This window comes from Sapajus apella, unplaced genomic scaffold, assembly GCF_009761245.1.
Source record: "Sapajus apella isolate SASKATOON/1434 unplaced genomic scaffold, GSC_monkey_1.0 scaffold62, whole genome shotgun sequence".
NCBI lineage: Eukaryota > Metazoa > Chordata > Mammalia > Primates > Cebidae > Sapajus > Sapajus apella.
This window is the reverse complement of record NW_022437002.1, coordinates 11,281,819-11,307,887: the sequence shown is the minus strand read 5'-3', so window position 1 is coordinate 11,307,887 and position 26,069 is coordinate 11,281,819. Positions and strand designations below refer to the sequence as shown.

Genomic DNA, 26,069 nt, shown 5'->3' with positions numbered 1-26,069 from the left:
TATTCAGAACAGACAATATGACAAAGAAAAACATTCCTTTGAGAACTTTTCATTTCTTTTGTGAGATTTCTGTAAGGCTTAGAGTCTAGCCAAAGAGAAAAGTCTACACTGTTCCTTCCAACACCCTCATAATTGGAGGATAGGCAGGAAACACTGAGCTGGGAAGAAATCCAGAGAAACTCATTTCAGTCCTACCAAACATGTACATTCTGACCTAAACAAGCATAAGAGATAGAAGGAAAGGAGGAAAGAAAACATAAAAGGCTTCTACTTACCAGGTTGCAGGGCACACCTCGGGCAGATAAAAGATAGAGCCTTATGGAGCAGCTCAGCCGTATCACACACACAGTGTAAGCTTGGTGTTAGCGTCCAGCATGCGACTGTTTGTTTTTGCAAAAAAGAACCCCAAACAGGTCGTCCTCTTTTCCCTTTGTGCATTTGTGCTTAAACTCCAAAGGGTTAGTGAAACTTGTAAGCAAGGATGTCAGTTAATCAGAACAATACTTCACATGAAACACACAAACAGTACAGGAGACACATCATGCTCAATGTAGTGGTGCTCAGCAGCTTGTCCTTCCTTTATTCTTTCTTTATTTTCCCTCCTCTTTTTTAACCTTTCAAAATGAGAACTGGATGTTCTCAGCAAGCAATTGTTAAAACTTTTCACATACTCCCTTATATGGTGAAGCAACAAGCCACTGGAAGTGGGCTACCTTAAATAGAGAATGCTATACCAGCACTTTGTTTTTGGAAATATACCATCAAGTCATAGCTTGTTCTGTCTTGTGATCTTTACAACTCTAGTTTCTGCTGCACAAAATTTATATCCAAGGACCAGAATCAAGACATGCTTTGTCTGAATATCATTTTGAGCATCATCTGGACCAAATTTGACTGTCACATGAGCTTAATTTTGGCCTGCCCCACATAAGTTGGCCATTGCTTCACAACATAGGAAATAAGCAGGCAAACACACATATATATCCCAGAGACACATGTATATAATATGGTAAGTGTACACACACGCACAGGTATCCAGGAAGAACTTAGGACAACCAGTAGGAACTATGATGACTTTCATATGGTCCAGGAAATGAACATGGAGGGGAACTGGTAAAGATGCCACATGATGAGATGACTATGGGTGAGGGGAACCAGTGTCTTAGTCAGTGAAACTAATCTACCAGTTTGCTTTGAAACTGAATATTTCTCATTGCTCTCATATGGAGGGAAGAGGTTCACAGCTTTTTCTTCCCATTATCCAGAACTCTTGGCTATCAACTTTTGAGTGACAATGCCACAAGGGAGTAATCTTATTGTCCTGTGATCATATGTAATACAGAATTTATGTTATCCTTGACTGCTGTCTGCCACAAAATGGCATAACACAAAAAAGGTGAACCAGGTCTCAAGAGTTAGCTGTAAGTGTCTTCTAGTGCTTTTGACTGACCAACACATCATGGAACCCCAGTAAAGAAACACAAGACAAATGACTGCTAAGGTGAGGTTAAAAATTAAGTCACATTGGTCATGGAAAGCTAGTGATCATGACTCTCAATCAGCAAAGCTGCTTTCATACCATTCAAAAGGTATCCACCCAATATTTGGAGATGAAAACTAAAAGTACCTTTTGTTCTGTCTGGTGAGCCAATTGGCTCTGGAGCTGCTGAAGCTGATTTGCGGAACCATCACAAAGGTCATGGTAAGCCTTGTTTAGGGCATTCAATTGATCAGATATTTGTTCCTTCTCCTTTTCTGAGAGCCTGGAAGATGAAGCATTAAAACTTTTTCATGCAAAAAACCATTCTCCAAACTCTGGTGTATTGCTTCAAAATTGCTGCTTCTTCATCTTGGATGGATGATCTTCTTCCATATTCATGGGAGACTTTGGCATTTCTCTCAGTTTTTCTGTCTATCTCAAATCAAGTCATGGTGATGTCAATGCTATGTCACCCCTATGCTTGTAGTTCCAATGACTTCATCTCCACTTTAACACCACCTACAAATGTCAAACTTAGACCCTTCTATCATCTGAAATTATTCCACTTCTGAAATCTTAGACTTTGGGCCTGGCGCGGTGGCTCACGCCTATAATCCCAACACTTTGGGAGGCTGAGGAGGGAAGATCTCTTGAGGTTGGGAGTTCGAGACCAGCCTGACTAACATGGTGAAATCCTGTCTCTACTAAAAATTCAAAAAAAAAATTAGCCGGGCATGATGGTGCATGCCTGTAATCCCAGCTACTCGGGAGGCTGAGGCAGAGAATTGCTTGAACCCAGGAGGCGGAGGTTGCAGTGAGCCAAAATCATGCCACTGCACCACAGCCTGGGAAACACAAACAAAACTGTCTTTAAAAAAAAAAAAAAAAAAAAAAAAATCTTAGACTTCAAGAATCCACTATATGACTATAACTATACCTTCCAGTTTTATGCTCCTTACCCACATTGGAGTGCAGTAATGCGATCTTGGCTCACCGTAACCTTTGCCTTCCAGGTTCAAGTGGTTCTCCTGCCTCAGCCTCCTGAGTAGCTAGGATTACAGGCTCCCGCCACTACACCCAGCTAATTTTTGTAATTTTAGTAGAGACAGGGTTTCACCATGTTGTCCAGGCTGGTCTCAAACCCCTGATCTCAGGTAATTCACCTGCCTCGGCCTCCCAAAGTGCTGGGATTACAGGTGTGAGCCACCATGCCCGGCCAGCACCATCCTTTCAACAAACCTCTCTGCCTATTTCAAAGAGAAAATACAGACCACTGGGCACTAATTATCTTACTTTCTGGCTTCAGTCTTGACAAGTTTACCTCTAAACATACCTTTCTTAATCTCCTTTCCCTCATACCTCAGAAAAAAAGCTGTCCCAATTTCCTGTTTAAGGGTGTACTTTCTAACCATCAACGGGTTTCATCCTCTTCCATGTCCACTGGGACCTTTTTGTAATTATCTCCTCCCATTTGTCCCTGAGACTTAGTCCAAAACATAGTTAAGTCCCCTGTATCTTTTAAGAAAACAAAGTCTCTTGACATATATTCCATTTTAAAATATTGACTCTATTATCTCTTTCCTCTCCTATGGCCTGGCTTCTTGAAAGAGCAGTTCTGATTCACCTTGCTTGCCTCTAATGTGCTCCTCACCATACTAAATCTGATCCCATTACCAGGGGCACCAAAGACTTCTAACTTGCCAAATGTAGCAGATACCTCTCAACTTTTCTTTTTTTTAAAAAAAAATATATTTTTATTTATTTTAAGTTGAGACAGCATTTCACCATGTTGGCCAGTCTGGTCTTGAACTCCTGACCTCATGATCCGCCTGCCTAGGCCTCTCAAAGTGCTGGGATTATAGATGCGAGCCACCACGCCTGGCCAACTTTTCTTGACTTCTGAACTTCTCCTTTTTTTTGGAACTCTGTTCTCTGTTGGGTTCTGAGTTATTGCTCATAATTTTCCTTTTCTTTCACAGAGGCTTCCTTAACAGGCTGAGAAACCCCGAAAAGCCCTTTTGAGTAATCTACCCTCATGGTTTCTAACACACTGATAATTCAAATCTCTGTCACTTTATGTGATGATTTGATGTGTAACCAAACCCATAGATTCATTATCGTTAATATCTCTTGAATATTAGTCTCTTTGTCTCCATTCCTAGTCATTTCTTGCCTACATTGTCAGAATAGCCTCTTAATAGGCCTCTCAGCCTCTATTCTTACCATATGTCAATCCTTTATAGCATTGTTCTAGCAACCTTTATAAGCAAAACACAATCATGTTTAAAATCCCTTCCCATAGCCAACAAATTAAATGCAAACTCCTCAGTATGAACTACAGAGTCCCCCATAATCTGGCTGCCCGGAATTCTCCAGTCTGAAATCTCATTATGACTCTACGTTTTAGCCTGATAAAACAGGTGCCCCAGATGTGCCATAATCTCTCATTTAATACTCACTTATGACCATGCTTGGCCAAGAATATCTGTGATGTTTTAATAGCTTCAGAGACTTGTTCTCTCTTGGTTGTCAGCTCTTCTGCCAGAACCTACATGGTAGAAATAAAGAGAAAAGGCTTCAAAATCTAATAATTAAGAGTAAAAAATTATTATTATTATTATTATTATTTTTTGGGACGGAGTTTCGCTCTTGTTACCCAGGCTGGAGTGCAATGGCGCGATCTCGGCTCACCACAACCGCCGCCTCCTAGGTTCAGGCAATTCTCCTGCCTCAGCCTCCTGAGTAGCTGGGATTACAAGGACGCGCCACCATGCCCAGCTAATTTTTTGTATTTTTAGTAGAGACGGGGTTTCACCGTGTTGACCAGGATGGTCTCGATCTCTTGACCTCGTGATCCACCCGCCTCGGCCTCCCAAAGTGCTAGGATTACAGGCTTGAGCCACTGTGCCCGGCAAAATTATTATTTTTTTAATCCTAGAGAAAATATGCAGCTCAGGTGAAATTATCATCACCAATGAACTACAGGTGATAAAAAGGTACAAGTACAAACAAGATGGGTTCTTAAGTTTCTTTAAGTTAACATTACTCAGGTAACAATCACTTCTGGAATGGCCCACATGTGACTTCTACTATTCCACCTAATGTATTATCACATATTATTCTACCCAGGTAAACAGAGATGGGCCTTCTTCTCACCTGCTGTTCCAAAATAGCTTTTTCAATGTCTGTTGATTCTTTGGTCTGGGATGAGGTAGCTTTTCCTTGTGTATTCCTCGCTAGGGTAGACACCCAGCCCAAAAGTTCTTTAACCTTTTCCACATGTTCTTGTTTCTCCTCTTCTACCACTTTCTAGAATAGAAACAGAAAATTAATATTCTAGCAATGTATTTTATTAGGCTGGCATGACTTCACATTTTCTTAAATGAAGTCTTCCTAAAAGCAGACATAAAAGTTACCTAAGTAAGTAGGCTGTGAAAATAATCCCAGGTATAATTTAGCCAGCCTACAGTATTGCTCACAGGTGGTTATGAGCTAAATTTGTTATACCTAGGTTTAATATCTTTCTAAAAAAAATACAAACCACTGTTTTACATATAATAGGTACTCAAAAATTATTTAACAATGTTTTTTAAAATCTCTTCACATTTAGCATCTTGATTCATTTTCATAATTTTTAGATTTACAGGTGACTCTATAAGAGAAGAGACTGAAGCTGGCTGATATTATATTATGTAGGTATCGATATAAAGAAAGTCTTGCTAATTTAAAAGGCAAAAGATGGTATGGTTAATGTTTTAACAGCTTTTCTTTTATAAGAGAGGTTGAATATGCAGAAACTTATTTTACAAAGATAGATTTTTACAATCACAAAAATATGACATGCTCATTACAAATTCAAATGAGTCTAAAATACATAATATATGTAACTTAATCTTATTTCCCCATAAATTTGGTATAGATACCCATAAACTTGTTTCTATGCCATATTATCTCTTTGTAGTACAGAGTTTTGTTTTTAATAAAGTCATAATTATAAATAGTATCCTAATTTCCTTGTCTCCCAAATGATATATATTATATAATAATTTATTTATATATTACGTATATAACATGTAATTTTTTGCTGGCTTAAAATTTTTTTTTATTTTTGTGGGTACATAGGTGTATATATTTATGGGGTACATGGTATATTTTGGACTTTTTTGAGACAGCCTATTGCCCAGGCTGGAGTGCAGAGGCACAATCATGGGTCACTGCAGCCTCACCTTCCCAGGCCCAAGTGATCCTTCTACCTCAGCCTCCCAAGTAACTGGGACCACAGGCATGTGCCACCATGCCCAGCTAATTAAAAAAATTTTTTTGTAAAGAGGGGCTTTCTCTATGTCACCCAGGGTGAACTCAAAGTCCTAGGCTCAAGTGATCCTCCCACCTCAGCCTCCTGGGTACCAGAGACAATAGGCACACATCACCGTGCTGGCTAAGATGTTTTACTATACTTTCAACCTGATTTTGGACCCAACTGTCCTCACCTCCTCCTCCTCCAGACGCCGGAGAGCATCACTGATATATTTCACATGCTGAGTTGTTAAAGTCACCAATGCCGTGTAGCGAGTCCTTAAGTCCATGAACTATGGTTCAAAAGCACAATTTAAATAAATCATCTGCCAGAAATGAAATTTAAATAGTTGAAAATAAGAGGAAATGTTCATGGAGTCACATGTTCAATAGAAAAGTGAGCCCTAAATCAAAATGCAAGGCCCAGACAAATGAATCTTTCCTTAAGGGAAGACAGTGATTGGTGTATTTCCTTCCCCCACCCTTTCACCTCTTGAGTGATGGCATCCGAAGAGGAAAGCATGCGACGGCGCTTGCCAGGGGATTTCTGCTGTGATTCCACAAAGGCCTTGTATGTCATCAGTTGCAATTCATAGTCCTTAGAAAGCACGAAATTTCGCTAGTTACTCAGGGTTTTACAGTTCACATACATCATGTAATAAATCATAGGTTTTTATTGCTGGAAGTGTTTTAGTGACCATTCAGGCTGCAGGCTAGCAAACTCATACTATCTCTGTCATTATAAGTGAAAGCAGCCATAGGCAATATATAGATGAAAGAGTATTGCTGTTAGAATAAAACTTTACTTATGAACATTGAAAACTGAAGTTCATATAATTTTCACATCATAAAGTATTATTATTTTGATTTTCTTTTCAACCTTTTCTCATGAGGCATACAAAAACAGGTGTGTGGGCCAAGTTTGCTGATGCCTTAGGTGCAGTCTGACCAACTCTTTCATCTCATCTGTGGGGAAGGTGAAATCCAGAAAGGCGATGTGAATTTCCCTAATAACTGAGTGGGTAAATAACACAGTGAGGATTAGAATCTTAGTCTTCTAATCCCTAAACCAGTGTTCTCATTTTACCATACTATTCTGCCACTTCCTCTTCAATACTGAAAGTTCTGCCCTAGTCTACCCTCTTCATCTAGCACATGAAGTAGCCTTATGAGTGCAGTAGCCTCTTATGTACTTTCACTGCTTCTAGTCTCATCTTGATTTATTCTCTATTGTTCCAAAAGAATACTTCTTCTAAAACCCAAAGATGATCGCATCATTCTTCTGCTTAAAAGCTTTCAATGATCTAGAACAGAGCTTTTCAAACATCAACATACATACAAATTATCTGGGGATCTCATTAAAATGCAGAATCTGATTAAGCAGGTCTGAGATTCTACATTTCTAATAAGCTCTCAAGTGATACTGATGCTACTGGTTCAAAAACAACACTTTGAGAAGCAAGAATAGAAGACAAAGCCAAAACAATGAAACAAGGCCTGTCATGGGTTGGCCCCAATCTCACCACTCATTTTCCATAGTCACTGCTCCTCATTGTGCTTTCTAGCTATATCAGAATACTCTCTATTTCCTCATATAATCATGTATTTTCATTCATCTCTGCCTGGGATTATGCAATTCCTTTGCCTAAAACGTCCTTCTGCTGTCTACTTAAAAAAATTCTGGGTAGAAGGAAAACAAGAAATGAATTTGTGAAGGAACCCATAAAAAAATAATATTAGTAACAACATTAAAATAATTATAATCAAAGCAACTGCTACCACTTACTGAGTGTACTTTAAGTTTGAGGCATGGTCCTATGTATACATTATCTCATTTAATCTTTACAATCACTCAGTGAGGTATTATTGTTCTCATTTTATGGTTATAGTAACAGAAATAGGCTATGTGCATACTCAAAGTAAGCCTGGAAAATGGTGAAGGATTTGAACTCAATTCTTTCTGACAGTGAGTGTTCTGTTATTAACTAAAGAAATGCCTTCATTCAAAAAGCACTTGTTAAGCATCTTCTATCTACTTGCCATTGTTTTGAGTGCCAGCACCCATACTGAGAAACAAGTCAGGAAAAACTTTGCTCCCTTGAAACTTATATTCTAGCGAGAGTCACAGAATAAACAAATAAATACGTAATATTTATTTATTTATTTATTTGACAGAGTGTTGCTCTATCGCCAGGCTGGAGTGCAGTGGCACAATCCCGCTCACTGCAATTTCCGTTTTTTGGTTTCAAGTAATTCTCCTGCCTCAGTCTCCTGAGTAGCTAGGACTACAGGCATGCACCACCACACCTGCCTAATTTTTTTTTATTTTTAGTAGGGACAGGGTTTCACCATGTTGGCCAGGATGGTCTCGAACTTTTGATCCGGCTCACTGTAACTTCCGTTTTCTGGTTTCAAGTAATTTCCCTGCCTCAGTCTCCTGAGTAGCTGGGACTACGGGCACACCCGGCTAATTTTTTTGTATTTTCAGTAGGGACAGGGTTTCACTATGTTGGCCAGGATGGTCTTGATCTTGACTTCATGATCTGCCTCCCTCAACCTCCCAAAGTGCTGGGATTACAGGTATGAGCCACTGTGCCCGGCCTCAAGTTACTTTTTTCCTTTTTATGGAGACAGAGACTTGCTCCGTTGCCCAGGTTGGAGTGTAGTGACACAATCAAGGCTCACTGTAGCCTCAATCTCCCAGGCTCAAGCGATCCTCTCACCTCAGCCTCTTGAGGAGCTGAGACTACAGGTGCACACCACTATACCCAGCTAATTTTCAAAACTTTCTTTAGAGATGGGATCTTGATATGTTGCCCAGGCTGGTCTCAAACTTCTGGGCTCAAGTAACCCTCTTGCCTTGGCCACCTAATGTGCAGGGATTACAGGTATAAGCCACTGCACCTGGCCTCAAGTCATTTTTCTTTAAAGATGTTCTAAGAGAAATAGGGGAGAAATAAATCATTCATGGCCTTATAAACCATGTAAGGATTTAGAATTTTATTATGACTATGATATGAAGGCTTTGGACAGTTTTGAGTAGGAGAGTGACATGATCTTATTTACCATTATTTCATCTATTCTAAGGTACACATTTTCTCCACATTTCAGTCTTTCAAACTGGAATATATCTTAGAATCAGCAGCAGAGCCGGGCGCGGTGGCTCAAGCCTGTAATCCCAGCACTTTGGGAGGCCGAGGCGGGTGGATCACAAGGTCGAGAGATCGAGACCATCCTGGTCAACATGGTGAAACCCCGTCTCTACTAAAAATACAAAACATTAGCTGGGCATGGTAGCACGTGCCTGTAATCCCAGCTACTCAGGAGGCTGAGGCAGGAGAATTGCCTGAACCCAGGAGACGGAGGTTGCGGTGAGCCGAGATTGCGCCATTGCACTCCAGCCTGGGTAACAAGAGCGAAACTCTGTCTAAAAAAAAAAAAAAAAAAAAAAAAGAAAACTATAAAAATAAAAATAAAAAAATAAATAAAAAAAAAAAAAGAATCAGCGGCAGAAAATTATGGTGTAGCTGGTAATCAATGGAGTCTAAGGTTCAATGACATGCAACATGTTCTAAAAAGGCGATTTTGGCTACTGTGTGGGAAAATAGCCTGTGGGGGCCACAGCAGAAGCAAGAGACCAGCTCAGAGGGTTCTGTAGTAGTCTAAAGAAGATTCTTCACTTAGATATGAACTATGGAAATGGAAGAGAGATACCAAGAGGTAGTAAGATGTGGGAAATATCTGACAAAGCCAAAAGAGGATATAAAGCTTAAGGCAAAAAGAAGAGTTTAGGATGACTCTTGGGTTTTTTGCCTCAGCAACTAGGAAAAAATGGCAATACTATTTCCTAGATGGGAAAGACAAGTGAGAAGCATATTTAAGAAGAAAACTCAAACATTCTGCTTTTGCCATGTTAAGTTTAAAAGGCCGACGGTCACGCAAATGGAGACTCCTCAAATCACAGCCAACATCTGCTACTTCTCCAAGCATCCCCAAACATGGGGTTGGGGGAAATACACATCTGCTTAACTGAAGGATCAGGCCAGCGTCTAGCATGAGAGCTCTGCTTAATTTGTCCAGAAACAGAACCTACAGTGAAGATGCAGGTTTCCTAAGCTAGTGATGATTCATGTTCTTTTTGGGATGTGGTAAATTTACCTTTACAATAGTAGAGTACTGCTGGGAAAATTTTTGACATTGATCCAGTTTTGTCTGATTTCTCTCAATTTCTGCAAATAGATCCTAGAAAGCAAAATATCACATTATCGTTGTCATTACCACCATTGAAATAGCTGAACATTTACTACATTCTAAGGCAGTAGTTTTCAAACGTTAGCTGCATCACAATTGCTGGGAAGGGTGGTTAAAGCACATACTGCTGGGCCTCACCTCCAGAGTTTCTGGTTCAGTGGCTTTGGGCTCACAAATTTGTACTTTTCTGTCTTTTTAATCTTTTGTAGATAAAGACAAGCTCTCTCTTCTTTGATCAGGCTGTTCTCAAACTCCTGTCCTCAAGTGATCCCTCTGCCTTGGTCTCCCAAAGTGCTGGAATTACAGGCATGAGCCACTGTGCCCTGTCCAAGAACTTGCATTTCTAACATGTCCCCAGGTGATACTGATGCTGCTAGACTGAGGTCCACACTTTGAGAACCACTATTCTAAGTATTTTACATGTATTACTTCAGTTAATCCTAGCAAAAATAATCTTATAAGGTAGGTTAAATAAATAACAAATGATGTCCATTTTATTGATAAGGAAGTAGAACACTGAGAGGCTAAGTAACTTCTTCAAAGGCTTATAGCAGATGAGTGAGCCAGGATTGGAATCCAGGCAATACAATTCCAGATCTCATACTCTTAATCATAATGCTAAACAAAACAAAACAAAGCAAAATATCAACAAAAAATGCCTAAAATGAAACATTTTCTTCCACTTACAGCTTTCTCTTGGTTTTCAAAACCCCATATCTAATCCTAGTAAAATAAAATGTACTATAAAGAAACAAAATAAAGATAATTTTAATCTGTCCATCTAGTGGTTTCAATACAGTCACAGAAACTCAGAACTGAAGGTACCTTACAGGCTCTCTAGTCTAAATACAAAACCAGTATCTTGGGACCATCCTGTTCAAACCTCTCTAAGAAAAGGGAACTCGGAATATCTTCCATTTGGAGGAAACTTTAATTGCTAGTACATCATTTTCTTTTATGATAAAGAAAATTTAAATTTCTAACTCTTCCCACCAGAGCTACTGCCACACTCACTGTCTGCTGGCTGAGCTGCTCCGAAAGCACTCTGCTATCCTCTGCCTGGCCTGGCTTCATCATTTCCTGCTGAGTGGTGGTTTCCTCAATCCATTTGATGAGCGTTCCATGGCAGGCTCGGTAATCTCCCAGGACTTCTTGGATTCCTTCTAGCTCAGATTGGCTAGAAGAACAAAGGGAAAATGCTATCAGATACCTTGGTACAAATACAATAAAGTAAATGAGGCAATTCCTTCCTTAACCCATGCATCCAGTTGGGCCTGACCACAAATCATCCATCTTTACCTATGGGGAACAGTGATGCAAGGATGAGTGAGACCTATACATGTACCAGTGCCCAATGGTCAAAAAAGTGACTAGAAACCAGTTGTGCCCTGCTAGCCCTGGAGGCTGCCTCGTGGCCTAGCATCCCACAATAATCCTTGTCAAATTTTTCACTTAGGTTGCCAAGAATTACCAGAGTGACCAATAAGGTGTTACTGGCTGTACAGTTCTATTCCCTCATGACAGAGTACCTGTCAGTATACCACAGCTATGATTTATAAATCACTATAATTTCTCAGGGCAGAGAGAGGAGAGAAGTGAAAAACAGTGGTTATTTCCTATTACTTCCAATTAGTCATATCATTTCTCTTAATCTAACCAGCTTTGTGATAGTACTTCGATTAGAATGAAAACTTATATGAGTTATTAAGCTTCTCTCCCTACGTATTTCCCTAACCAGCTTAGCCTCCAAAAGGTGCATTTTCTGTCTTTCCTATTTATATTTGTCATTAGAAGCAGGATCTCTAGTAACAGAGATGAAAAGTTACTGAATTAGCAAATGAGATGAAAGCAAGAAATTCTATAAAGCCCTATTATAAAAAATGGCTCATATTTGGATGCAAAGCTAATAAAACAAGAACTACAATATCTTGAGAAAAGATCACCAGATGACCTTTCAAGTCTATATTCCAGAAAGCCATTGTCATCAATGGCTTAACTAGAAAAGACCTGGGACACAGGAGAAACATTACATCTCACCTTTCTGACTCACTTACCTTGTCCAGAATTTCTGTGGTTTTAAAATTTACACCCCTCCCTATCCATTTCTACCTTAAATATAAATGTACAGATATAACTCTGTTTTTGTTTTAGACCTAGTCCTTGAACTCTCATAGGAAAAAAAGGTGAGGCCACCACTAACCGAATCTCGAGCTGGGCAATGACTCGGTGCCAACGTTCCTGCAGCTGGGAGCCTTTTTCCTGATAGCGCTCCAAATCCAGGTTTCGCTCTGATGTCAGATGACTCATCTGTTCTGCCACTGCCTTGGCCTTGGCAATTTCCTCATCCAAGACTGAAAACACTGAATTCTTGTCCTTCACATCACTAAGCCAGTGCTATGGATACATAAGTACAGAAACAGGTTGTATATTTTCCATGCTAAAAAGGAGCCAGACTAAACAAGGACACTGCCTACAGCTAATTCCACATTGTATCTGTGACTGTGCCGTGGAATGTTTGTACCAGGACTGCCTACACAGGTCATGGTCTCTGCTTTCTTGATACACACTGGGATACCAAGGGCAGGTTTCAGTTTCTCTATAGAGAAACATGAAGAGAACTTGTGTTTGAAACCTGGCTTCATCACTTATAACCTATAAAACCAAGATAAGTCATTTAGCCAGACTAAATGTTGGTTTTCTCATCTGTAAAAGGAGATACAATCTCTTCTTGTCCGCCTCACAGAGTGGTTTGTGAGAATCAAGTTAGATAACAGCTAAGTGCTTTATAAACTTATGGCACAACCACTGACTATATCCAATTAAGCCATGATTTTATCGAGGTGAAAAGGGAAAAAATAAATAGAAAAACATAGTCCTTTCCCTTCCCTTTCTAGCTAGACACAGTTTTCAGTCCCTTCTTTGAATATGATATTCTGCCTCATTCAAATGCAAATGTCATGCCATCCAAAACTGCATTTCTCTGCTAACCCAAAGCAATGACTATGTGAAGTCTTCCTCCTAAGAAACTCAGAGCAACTCACCCGTAATGTCGACCGATGGGCCTCCAGAGCTGAGAGATCTGCCGGTACTGCTTCTTCTTGACTCAGCTTAATCTCATAACCTTTGACCAAGAGTTCAGCATCCTGTATGCTACGTACTATAACATCAATTGTCTTTAACCTATGGTGACAAATTCACATTCCTTCATTAACACATGAACTTTGGGAGCAGGGTTATATACCTGGAGTGCTATAGAGAGGTTCATAAAACATAACGACCAAAATTAATGTACCATTTTTAGATGTTGACAGGGCTACAAGTAAACATGGGTTCTGTGCTGCCAATTTAAGCCAATTCAAAATATAGTTCTAAGTGGCACTGGAACATGCACACATGTGGTGGACTCATGGAGGAAAGGCATGAAGCCAGAAATCCACTTTATATTATGAAGAGTTTAAGATGTGCTACTCTTCAAGGTCATGGGTATAGATGGGCGGAGAGAGGGAATAACAGGAAGAACTTCAAAGTCTAATATCTAGTTTAACTAAAAACTTTTCTTTTTATTCTTAAGTTTCTCATCCTTTCTCTTCCTGTCATTAAGTATTATTTTCAGAAATATGTAATCAAACAGAAGTGAGGTAAGTCATAATCCTAACACTGCAAATTAACTCTCCATCCATATCACTGGCATTTTCTTCATTGCAGCCCAAATGAACCTATTTCATGTTACTAGGAACTAAAGCCAAGACCTCTCATTATCAGCATACTCTTCAAGTACTATCTTGAACACTCTTCAAGATCTATAATCAAGTACTATCCTGAACACTCTTCAAGATCTATAATCTCTCTGTATTATTCATGAAACACTCTAAGCCTTTCTCTTTCTTATTCCAATGGAAAATATTGCCTTTGGACCCAAAATCTCAGCTCACTCACTTATTCAGATAGACAGTGGAGAGACCATAGACATGGTCCATCTTCTCCACCAGCAGATTCAGTTCTGAGCGCAGGGTGGGGACACTTGAACTAGATGGAGACTGATGGAGAAAGCTGTCACACTTCATAGAAACTGCATCCAAGTCTGACCTCAGTTGCTGTAAATCCTCCTGGGTGTGCTGCCAGGAACAAGACACATATAAAGAGCGAGACAGGATTGAACAAAAAATGTAGAAAGAAGTCCTCATTTTTAATAGCTAAATATTGGAAACCACCTAAATGCCCATATATAGGAGGCTGGTTGAATAAACTATAAAACAGCCATACAATGGAGGATCATGCCGCTATAAATGAAAGGAGAAAGATTTCTTGGATTTCAGTGGTTTCAGGATATATTTTTAAGTAGAAAAAGTGAAGTCAATAGAGTATCTATAGCATGTTATATTTTGTATATAAAAGATGGGAAAATGAGAAAATATATGCATATATATTTGTGCAAAGAGATAGAAAGGATAAACAGAAACTAATGAAATGGTAAGAATGGAAATGAAAGGATCAAAGGAAGCAAATGGGACAAAAGGACTAGCTAGAGGGGAATATACTTCTTTTTGTGTAGATTTGACTTTTAGAAGCATGTTAATGTTTTACATTCAAATAAATAAATAAGGAAAGTTGAGGGGTGGATCTCAAATGGAACACAAATACAGTTAAGCCTAGCTGTATTTCATATAAACAACATAATCACACTGAAGGGAAAGAAGGGGTAAGGACACACAAGTAATTTTTGAACATAGTATTCAAACTATACATAGACCTTTAGGCTAAAGACATAAGGAACTATAAATAAATGTTGAACTCTAGTTTGGTAGGTTTGTTTATTGCAGTGAGCTAACAATTCTGAAACTACTATCTGTAAATGCTAGGACTGAACAGTAAGTAAATATATTCTGATAACGTAAAGCAGGTTTTTCAGTCTTGGGAAAAGGGGTTAAAAATATGGAAAGAGGCTAAAATAAGCCCTGTGCTATGGGTTGGGAACTGGATAAAGACAAATACATATTAATTCATGGTGGGGGGTGTGTGTGTGAGAGAGAGAGAGATTGAGAGACAGAGAAAGAGAAATTGAGAGAGACACATATCAATAAATATATTGACCTATATGGCGATAAACTCACATACATGTTTATGTGTGTATATGTAACATGTGTGTGTATGTGCATATACATGTTTTGTTTTTTCTTTTTTAAATGGGTTTTCACCATGATGGCCAGGCTGGTCTTGAACTCCTGACCTCAGGTGATCAACCCACCTTGGCCTCCCAAAGTGCTAGGATTACAGGCGTGAGTCACCGCGCCCAGCCTTTTTTTTTTTTTTTTTGAAGATGGAGTTTCACTCTTGTTGCCCAAGCTGGAGTGCAATGGGATGCTCTGGGTTCACTGCAACCTCTGCCTCCTGGGTTCAAGTGATGCTCCTGCCTCAGTTTCTGGAGTAGCTGGGATTACAGGCATGTGCCGCCACTACGCCTAGATAATATTTGTATTATTAGTAGAGACGAGGTTTTACCATGTTGGCCAGGTTGGTCTCGAACTCCTGACCTCAGGTGATCCATCTGCCTCGGCCTCCCAAAGTGCTGGGATTACAGGCACCGAGCTCAGCCTATGTTTTCTAACTCTTGACTGCTAAGTGGGCCTATAAACAACGATACTCCAACAATGATGAGTACATTTGGCACCCAGATCTTAGTTTCTAAATAATATTCTCTGCCCAAAAGAATCAGATCTCCTTGGAGAAACAGCTGATTTCCAGGGTTGAAACTGGAAAGAACAAGATGAAGCTGGAAGATCTTGTTTTGTCAGAGAGAAAGAATTTGGTTGGACATAGTAGCCCACGCCTGTAATCCCAGCACTTTGAAAGGCTGAGACAGGAGGACTGCTGGAAGCCAGGAGTTGGAGAACAGCCTGGGTAATATAGTGAGACCTCATCTCTATTTAAAAAAGAGAGAGAGAGAGAGAGAGGCCAGGCACGATGGCTCACGAGTGTAATCCCAGCACTTTGGGAGGCCAAGGTGAGTGGATCACGAGATCAGGAGCTCGAGACCATCCTGGCTAACACAGTGAAACCCCGTCTCTACTAAAAATACAAAAAAAATTAGCTGCATGTGGTGGCATGAGCCTGTAATCCCAGCTACTCAGGAGGGTGAGGCAGGGGAATTGCTTGAACCCATGAGGTGGAGGTTGTCGTGAGCCAAGATCACATCATTGCACTCCAGCCTAGGCGACACAGCGAGTCTTTGTCTCTAAAAAAAAAAAAAAAAAAAAAAAAAAAGGAGAAAAAGAACTCGAAAAATGATGGGGACATGTTAAAAGGACAAAAAAACCTAGCTTGGAAGGGCTTCCATTTGCTAACTTTGGAACATTTTGAGCATCAAAATAATAAAAACAGCCGGGCGCGGTGGCTCAAGCCTGAAATCCCAGCACTTTGGGAGGCCAAGGCGGGTGGATCACGAAGGCAAGAGATCGAGACCATCCTGGTCAACATGGTGAAGCCCCGTCTCTACTAAAACTACGAAAAATTAGCTGGGCATGGTGGCACGTGCCTGTAATCCCAGCTACTCAGGAGGCTGAGGCAGGAGAATTGCCTGAACCCAGGAGGCGGAGGTTGCGGTGAGCCGAGATCGCGCCATTGCACTCCAGTCTGGGTAACAAGAGCGAAACTCCATCTCAAAAAAAAAAAAATAATAATAATAATAATAAAAACAGTGATAGTAACAAATTATATACCACTGAATAAAATAAAAATCTGTGAGTGTATATTGACATAAATAAATAATGAAAGAAGAAAGCAAGGGAAGGAGAGAAGAAAAAAGGGAGGGAAGGAAGGAGGGAAGACAAACTACAGAAAAGGAAAGAAGGTTGGTTTTTCCTTTTCCGTAGAATGTAAATTTTTTTAATGTAGAAAATGACAGAATTAGAAAAGCAACTTTTGGCAACTATGATACTAATAATTGATTCAGTTAAGAATTAACAATGGATGTTAAAATTAGTTGGTGAAAATTTGATGAAAAATACGATATTTACCGCTGGGCACAGTAGCTCACACCTGTAATCCCAGCACTTTGGGAGGCTAAGGTGGGCAGATCACGAGGTAAGGAGATCGAGACCATCCTGGCCAACATGGTGAAACCCCGTCTCTACTAAAACACAAAAAGTTAACGGGGCATTGTGGCACGTGCCTGTAATCCCAGCTACGTGGGAGGCTGAGGCAGGGGAATCACTTGAACTGGGAGACAGAAGTTACAGGGAGCTGAGATCACGTCACTGCAATACAGCCTGGCAACAGAGGAAGACTCCGTCTCAAAACAAAACAAAAAAAAGGCTATTTACATAGTCTCCAGCATCTCCCCATAAGATACTTAGTAATAACAAAGGGACAGCAACCAGAGATCAAAATTAACATCCCCAGTAATGGGACAAATCGATGTCACATCCCTACTTATATGACACACTAATGTACCAAGGACACAGTATCACTTCTGCAGAATTCCTGCCAAATTTGTAAGACCTAACACTCAGCAGGAAGAAGCCTCAGATAACCACAAACAGAAGGACAAAATATTCTACATTTATTCTACAAAATAAATGGCCTGCACTCATAAAAAACGTTAAGGTTATGAAAGATGCTGGAAAGTTGAGAAACTGTTTCAAGTTAAAGAAATCAGAAGATACATAGCAACCAAATGCAATATGTAATCCTGGACTGAATCTTGGACCCGCCTTCTTGGGGTTGCTAGGGATGGAGGTTAGGATATAAAAGGCATTATTTGGTCAACTGATGAAATTTTAATGAGTTGTGAGCTTGGATAACAGTATTACATCAATATTTGTTTGTTTTTGAGATAGAGGTTTCCTCTGTCGCCCAGGCTGGAGTGCAGTGTTGTGATCTTGGCTCACTGCAACCTCTACTTCCCAGTTTCAAGCGATTCTCGTACCTCAGCCACTTGAATATCTGGGATTACAGGCTTGTGCCATGAAGCCTGGCTAGTTTTTGTATTTTTAGTGGAGATAGGGTTTTGCCATGTTGGCCAGGCTGGTCTCGAGCTCCTGGGCTCAAGCAGTCTGCCTACATCAGCCTCCCTGAGTGCTAGGATTACAGACATGAGCCACCATGCCTGACCAATATCAATGTTAATTTCCTGATGTTAATCATTGTTCCATGGTTATGTAAGAGGCTGTCCTTGTTTTACGAAGATGTACACTGAAGTATTTAAAGGAGCATCATGTCTGAAACTCTCAAGATAAAAAAGGAATATTATGATGTATAATATATAGAATAAAATGATAAAGCAAATGCATAAAAATGTTAACATGTGGGGGCTCTAGGTGAAAGGTATAAGAGAATAAAACTTTTCTATCCGAAATTATTTCAAAATAAAGTTTTAAAAAGGAAGAGGGGCTGGGCGTGGTGGCTCACACCTGTAATCCCAGCACTCTGGGAGGCTGAGGCAGGTGGATCACAAGGTCAGGAGTTCGAGACCAGCCTGGCCAATATGGTGAAACCCATCTCTACTAAAAATACAAAAATAAGCTGGGTGTGGTGGCGCATGCCTGTAGTCCCAGCTACTGAGGAGGCTGACGCAGGAGAATCACTTGAACCCAGGAGGCAGAGGTTGTGGTGAGCCAAGATTGTGCCACTGCACTCCAGCCTGGGCAACAAGAGTGAAACTCTGGTCTCAAAAAAAAAAAAAAAAAAAAAAGGAAAAGATATTTTTAGATGTATGTATGTATATATGTATCTTGAGATGCGGTCTCACTCTTGGTCTCACTCTTTCACTCAGGCTGGAGTGCAGTGGCGCTGTTATAGCTCACTGAAGCCTCAAACTCTTGGGTTCAAACAATTCTCCCACCTCAGCTTCAAGCATCCAGTTGACTTTTATTTCTTAGTGTGTTCTATTTTTCAAGGATAAGTAGATTTTGTATCACCCTATAAAAAAGTAAAAAGCTTCCACATGAGAATTCCAGGCTTATATAATATGCCTCACACTACTCCCTCTCCGCCAGTAAAAATCATACTTACCCTCTCACTCTTATCTTCAGGTTTGGGGAGAAAAACTAAAGTTAGAAAAATCACTCCTCTTCATTTGCCATTCCTTTCCATCCCCTTTAAGCTCCCAGATCAAATTTAATAGCCTTCATAGAGTTCTCTCATACCACTGTAATGATAAATACTCTAAATTCCTACAGCAATCTTTGCTTGAAATACACTAGTTACTATTTACGACATCTCTTATATCTTATACTGAAGCCTCTAATTCTAACTTCAACCTTTTATTCTTCTTTTACTACATTGTAAGCCAAAAAACAAGGACCTTGGCTTACTTTTCTTTGTATGCCTCAGGGGACTTAAAAAAGCAATAAATATTTGCTGCTTTTACTTCAAGAACACAACCCTACATTTTTATAGTATTTTACTTTTTCAGGAAGCTCACTGTATGTACTTTACCATTTAATTTTCAAAATAACCCTATAATGTGCATTATCATTTCCATTTTACAAGAAAGTAAACTAAAGATGAGAGTTCACTTGCTCAAAGTCACAGAGAGAGCATATATCAGAGCCTATATAGAAATAAGAGTCATTCCTTTATTTATTGGTTATGTGACAGAAGGTAACCAAGTCATTGAAAGTAGCACAGGGATAGAAGCAAGAGTGGCATCTCCACTAAGCAGTTTCAAAATACATAGCTCAAATACACTGCTTAGAACAATTTACTAGTCTGTTTGCCTTCTCAACTCTGTGGGAAACTAATCAACATTCAGCAATACACACGGAGCTGAAATCACACTTCTCCATAGGTAAAAGACATTTATAGACTGCCGGGAGGAAGTCCTGAGAAGGACTGTTGAGTCTATTGCCTCATTTCTTAGGTTCCATACTCTTTTTCTGTTGGTTGGTTGGTTGGTTTTGACACAGGGTCTCACTCTGTCACCCAGACTGGACTACAATGGCATGATCTCAGCTCACCTCAACCTCCGCCTCCCAGGTTGAAGCGATTCTCTGGCCTCAGCTTCCTGAGTAGCTGGGATTATAGGCACCCGCCACCACATCCAGCTAATTTTTGTAGTTTTAGTAGAGATGGGGTTTCACCATGTTGAACAGGCTGTTCTCAAACTCGTGACCTCAAATGATCCACCCGCCTTGGCCTCCCAAAATGCTGGGATTAGAGGCATGAGCTACCACGCCTGACCAGGTTCCTTACTCTTTCGCCATCCAATTAACTCTGAAAGCATTCACTCCACAATCAGCACCCACATTGCTCTTAGAGCTTACCTCTTGCTCTGCAATCCTTAATGCATTGTCCTGCCGGGCATCTTTGTCAGTCCTAGAGCTCGCTAGAGACTGAATTCGTTTGATTACCCTCTGTTCATACTCCTCCAGGCGTAGCCGGATATTTTTCAACTCTGAAATATACATCTTGGCCACAGTCTCCTCTTTATCCTCTGTGAATGAACAAACGCAAAAGACCAGTAAGCTCGACATCAGAGATAAGCAGACCTGATAGCCTACTGATAAAAACAAGGCTTCATTAGGGAATCTTCTGTCTGATCCTACCTGATCCTAAATTTCACATATTGTATACTAATCTTTGAGAGTCTAAACATGTTACAGCCACAAGAAAATGTGAACAACTGAAATATCAACAGACCTCTCCTTCCATGATCTGATTTTGGGAATTCATCTACAAGTTTTTCTCTATCTTAAGGTCTTAGCAACTCAATGGAAAAAGACCCTTCTCATTTATATGAAGGGTCTCATAGCAACCCCTTCAAGGCTCTCATTCCACTATTCTCTTTCCCTCTTCCCAGTGCACACACCATTCTCCATGGACTTCATCAGGTGCTGGAAGCGGGCTTTACAAGCTTCCACTTCCTCTTCCAAGCGCAAGCGATCAGCCACTGAGAACAGCACAGAATCACGACTATCCTGCAGAAAGTCTTCAAAATGGCCCTGAAGGTTCTTCATAATCTGATGGCACTCCCCTGGTGCTGAGGATCGAAGCTAGAAAGAAAAAGTCAGAAGAAATTGCAACAGAATAAAAATATAACACTTTCTCTTTTCCTCCATTTTACTGAAGTAGCACATATACAAAACAGTGCACAAACCATATTTATAAACATGTTGACTTTTATAATTTGAATTCCTCCATTTAATGAGCATTCAGGTTAAGAAGCAGAACATTACCAGCATCCCAGAAGCACCCAACATGCCCCACTGGACATAACTCTTAATAGTTGTTCACAAGTATTCACTTACTATATATTCTTATGCAAAAGACATGCTTGTCTTACAGAGTGAGAAAAAGCCTGCAACCATCTCCCATTGCTAAGAAGACCAAAGATGTTACTTATTCTAATTAGGAATTTCCTTTACCATTCAAATTGCTACTTCTAGTTTGTAAGAACCTCAGGTCTCTAACTCTAAAATAGTATACCTGAGTCCACTTTACTCCATTTGGGTGGAAAAATGTCTCACAGTAATGAAAAAAGCTCCTTTTAAAAAAATCTTGCCAACAGAATGCAAGCCTGGGGTAAAGTTTTCACAATTACCTTTTCTAGGTTCCAGGTCTGTACAAGGTCAAGGTCTTTACGAAGATAGTTCCAAGAAATAAGGCTTTTGGTGTTAACATGTAGCTGGTGCCAAAGGGCCATCACCTTCTGATAAGACTGTTCGACCCTAGAAATAACACAGAACCTGACTATTACCTTTGTAAGAATTGAACTCCATATTAGAGACCTTCTAAGGAAAAATGTGATTGCCTTAGCAGAACTGAGCCTATGCTGAGCAGAGAAAGACAACAAGACAAATACTAATGTCCCAGGAATTTTTAAGAACTAAATAAATTGAGGCTGGGCATGGTGGTTCACTCCTATAATCCCAGAACTTTTGAAGGCCAAGGTGGGAGGACTACTTGAGCCCAGGAGTTCAAGACCAGCCTGGGTGACATAGTGAGACCTCATCTCTATTAAAACAACAACAACAACAACAACAAAAACTAAACTACATTTTTTTTTTTTGAGACGGAGTCTCACCCTGTTGCCCAGGCTGGAGTGCAATGGTGTAATCTTGGCTCACTGCAACCTCTGCCTTCTGGGTTGAAGCGATTCTCCTGCCTCAGCCTCCCGAGTAGCTGGGCTTACAGGCCTGCGCCACCATGCCTGGCTAATTTTTTGTATTTTTAGTAGAGATGGGGTTTCACCATGTTGGCCAGGCTGGTCTCAAACTCCTGACCACCTCAGCCTCCCAAAGTGCTGGGATTACAAGTGTGAGCCACCATGCCTGGACTAAACTACATTTATTAATTGAGATATTGAATTTGGATTTGCTATACTATTATGCATATTATGTTAGCACATATTTAGTAATCTCATAAATGTTACCTGCGTATAATATGATGACTAAAAGTCAGAGAGAAGAAATAACCAAAGAGAGCAAATAATAGAGAAAGGTATAAACAACATCCCATTCAGAATTGTTGAAAAATAATTGTATCAATGATTAAGAACTGATTTGCTGTGTTCCAAATATTTACAAAAATGCTAAAATGTTGAGAACTTAATAGCAACTTAAGAAATTCACCTGATATATAAAAGAAAACTGCAGTATGAAGGGTTTGAGATATTTTTCCCAAGCATCTCATGTCTAATTCAATCTTGATTTCAAGAAGTCTTACAAACACAAATACACAAACATACGCTCTCTTATACACCTACCATGTTACCTTGAATTTCTTCAATTTTAGAAAAAAATATAAGATATAAAGAACAGGATGGAAAATTAGAAGCCAGGACATCAGTTAAATAAGAGGCATTAAATCCATAAGTTTAATATTCCTTCTCTCCAAAAGCCTCAATAAAATTTCAGTAGAGTTGAAATTCAAAGTGCAGGAAATCCCAAAGAAGAATAAAAATATAAAGATGCAAAACAAACAGAAAACAAACAAACCAACAAAAAACTAGAAAATAAGAGAACATTAGAACATCAATTCAGGAGGTTCAAGATTCAACAAATGGGAGTTCTTAAAAGCAAGAACTGAAAGGAAAAAAAAAAAAAAAAAAAAAAGGAGAATAAATAATTAAAGAAATAATTCAAGAAAAAACTTCCCCAGACTTGAAAGATGGATTTCTAGTTTGTGTTCATTAGCATAATAAATGCAAAAAGACTCAAAGGTACAGCATCCCTTTCAAAGATTAGAGACAAAGAGAAGCGTTTAAACACTTCCAGAGAAATAAACATTTCTTACAAAAAGGTAAAAGTATCAAACTGTTTCATATTATGACAGAGGTGAAGGACAAACAATTCTAAGCCTTTGTCAAAACCAATAGTACTGCTCATGACAAAAGGTGAGTTTTAATATGTAAACCTAAAAAAAAAAAAGAAAGAATGAATGAAAATGGCACTATATATCTAAACAAAAAATCATGAAAACTAGAAAGCAATAGAGCAATGGTTTCAAAGTTCAGAGTACAAACAATTGCCAGGCTGGGCATGGTGGCTCACCCCTGTAATCCCAGCATTTTGGAAGGTTGATGTGGGCAGACTACCTGAGGTCAGAAGTTTGAGACCAGTCTGGCCAACATGGTGAAACCCTTTTCTACTAAAAATACAAAAATTAGCTGGGGGCAGTGGCTCATGCCTGTAATCTCAGTACTTTGGGAGGCTGGCGTGGTTGGATCACCTAAGGTTGGGAGACAGAGTTAGGGTGTGCTACAATTGTGCACGCCACTCCAGCTTAGGCAACACAGTGAGACTTCATCACAAAAATAATAATAATAATTTACAAAAAAAAATTATCTATCTTGCCAGTTAGAGAAGGAAGATGACAGACATTTTCAGAGATAAGAGGTGTCAAAAAATTTAACTCCTACTCAGTCTTTAGGGCACTGGAGAGTGTAATCCACCAAACCAGGGAATACACTAATAAATAAGACTTGGAATCTAGGAATTAGTGGGTCCAGCATAGAAGAGAGGTGAAGTGACTCCACAGAGTGTAATAACACAGGCACAGTACTGAATCAGGCCTACAGAACTGGTCCAGACTTAAAAAATAAAAAAGATAGAATGGTTCAAATGTTTCCAAAAGAAAAATGAAAATTCCCTGTGGTGTTTGGCCATATTGGGAAGCCTTTTACAGTAATGTAGGAGAGTTTGGGGACAACCAAGCAAACTAAAGAAAAAAACAATTACCCACTCCAAGGAAACAAAAATGATATAAAAAAGTAAGTAAGGCCGGGCCTGGTGGCTCACTCCTGTAATCCCAGCACTTTGGGAGGCTGATGCAGGTGAATCACTTGAGGTCAGGAGTTCGAAATCAGCCTGACCAACATGGAGAAACCATCTCTACTAAAAATACAAAATTAGCCAGGCGTGGTGGTGCATGCCTGTAATCCCAGCTACTCGGGAGGCCGAGGCAGGAGAATCACTTGAATTTGGGAGGCAGAGGTAGCAGTGACCCCAGGTTGCACATCTGCACTCCAGCCTGGGAGAGAGAGGGAGACTCCATCTCAAACAAACAAACAAACAAAAAGTAAATAATTTATTCATAAATATCTTCACTCACCTACTCTTTCATACTTTCAACAATCATTTATTGAATACCTACTATGTGCTGCTAGGAATGGTTCTAGGTGCTAAAGATACAGCAGCAAATAAAATGGACAAAAATCTCTAACAGAAGAGGATAAACAAATACATAATCTGTTAGGCAATATTAAGAGTTCTGAGGAAAACTAAATGAGTAAAGAAGACACAGAGTGGCATGCAGTGAGTGGGTATGGTGGTCCGTGAGGATTCTAAGAGAAACTGAATGAAGTGAGGGAGTGAATCGTGTAAATATCAGAAGCAAGCAGAAGTGGAAAGGCCCTGAGGCAAGAATATGCTGTCTGTGTTTGAGAAACAGAGAAAAGACCAGAGTGACTGCAGCTAAGTACAAGCAAGGAGAGTGGCAGAGGACGAGTTCAGAGAGGTAAGGCACAGTCACCCCACAATAGTCCCCTAGAGTACAATGTGGTTCAGCTTTAAACAATGCATGTACTAATAAAACAAAAAATATCAGCTTAAACACAAACTGTGACATAACTACATTTGAAAGATGAAAGAAGTATATGCATGCATGTATATATAGAAAGCTAAATGCTAATTTCCTACAGTAAAAAGTAAATAGATAATTTCTGAAGTTGAAAACAAACAAGGAAATAGCAGGAAAAAATTACATTTGGAAATGCAGATTGATAACCCAGCAAAATCTACTAAAACAGCTGAAAACAGTTGACTCTGCAAAGTGGAACTTTGGGACAAGAGAGGTGATAGCTAATTTTTATTATAATAAACTTTGTAGTATAACTCAACTTTCTAAAATATGTGTGTGTGTGTATTTTTTTTTGGGGGGGGGGGGTGGGGGAGACAGAGTCTCACTCTTGTTGCCTAGGCTGGAGTACAGTGCCGTGATCTCATCTCACTGCAACCTCCACCCCTGGGTTCAAGCAATTCTTCTACCTCAGCCTTCACAGTAGCTGGGACCACGGTTGTGCAACACCAGGCAAAGCTAATTTTTTGTACTTTTAGTAGAGATGGAGTTTCAACATGTTACTCAGGCTGGTCTTGAACTCCTGACCTCAAGTAATCCAATAGCCTCAGACTCTCAAAGTGCTGGAATCACAAGCAAGAGCCATGGTGCCCAGCCTATATATTACTTTAATAAAAATTAAAAAAAATAAGCTGCCATTAAAAAAAAAATCAATTTTCTTTTTTTTGGAAATGGAGTCTCCCTCTGTCACCGAGGCTGGAGTGCAGTGGCATGATCTGAGCTCGGCTCACTGCAACCTCTGCCTCCCAGGTTCAAGCAATTCTCCTGCCTCAGCCTCCTGAGTAGCTGGGATTATAGGTACATGCCATTATGCCCAGCTAATTTTTTTTTTTTTTTAGTAGAGAGAGTTTTACCATGTTGGCCAGGCTGGTAAAAAAAATCAATCTTGGGAGAGTAAACTATCTATAAGAGTTCACTGAATATACTCTAGCTGAACAAAAGTATTTATTGAAGATCTACTATGTGG

The 26,069-nt window shown here is 39.7% G+C and overlaps 1 protein-coding gene across 33 annotated transcripts in view; it reads right to left on the bottom strand.

Annotated features, from left to right (window-relative positions):
* Window positions 1-26,069, bottom strand: part of MACF1 (microtubule actin crosslinking factor 1) — a 410,941-nt gene that overhangs the window by 158,499 nt on the left and 226,373 nt on the right. For 32 of the 33 annotated variants that reach the window (XM_032247548.1, XM_032247549.1, XM_032247560.1 and 29 more), the window contains 13 exons: window positions 21,567-21,693; window positions 20,835-21,018; window positions 20,290-20,459; window positions 13,964-14,142; window positions 13,069-13,207; window positions 12,228-12,421; window positions 11,042-11,204; window positions 9,935-10,018; window positions 6,267-6,374; window positions 5,971-6,069; window positions 4,637-4,789; window positions 3,940-4,028; window positions 1,628-1,763 (listed from right to left, as the gene is read on the bottom strand). In XM_032247548.1, coding sequence (XP_032103439.1) covers window positions 1,628-1,763; window positions 3,940-4,028; window positions 4,637-4,789; window positions 5,971-6,069; window positions 6,267-6,374; window positions 9,935-10,018; window positions 11,042-11,204; window positions 12,228-12,421; window positions 13,069-13,207; window positions 13,964-14,142; window positions 20,290-20,459; window positions 20,835-21,018; window positions 21,567-21,693 — 1,825 coding nt within the window. Of the gene's footprint in view, window positions 1-275; window positions 381-1,627; window positions 1,764-3,939; window positions 4,029-4,636; window positions 4,790-5,970; window positions 6,070-6,266; window positions 6,375-9,934; window positions 10,019-11,041; window positions 11,205-12,227; window positions 12,422-13,068; window positions 13,208-13,963; window positions 14,143-20,289; window positions 20,460-20,834; window positions 21,019-21,566; window positions 21,694-26,069 lie in introns of those variants that run through there. The other variant, XM_032247554.1, reaches the window with a different exon arrangement.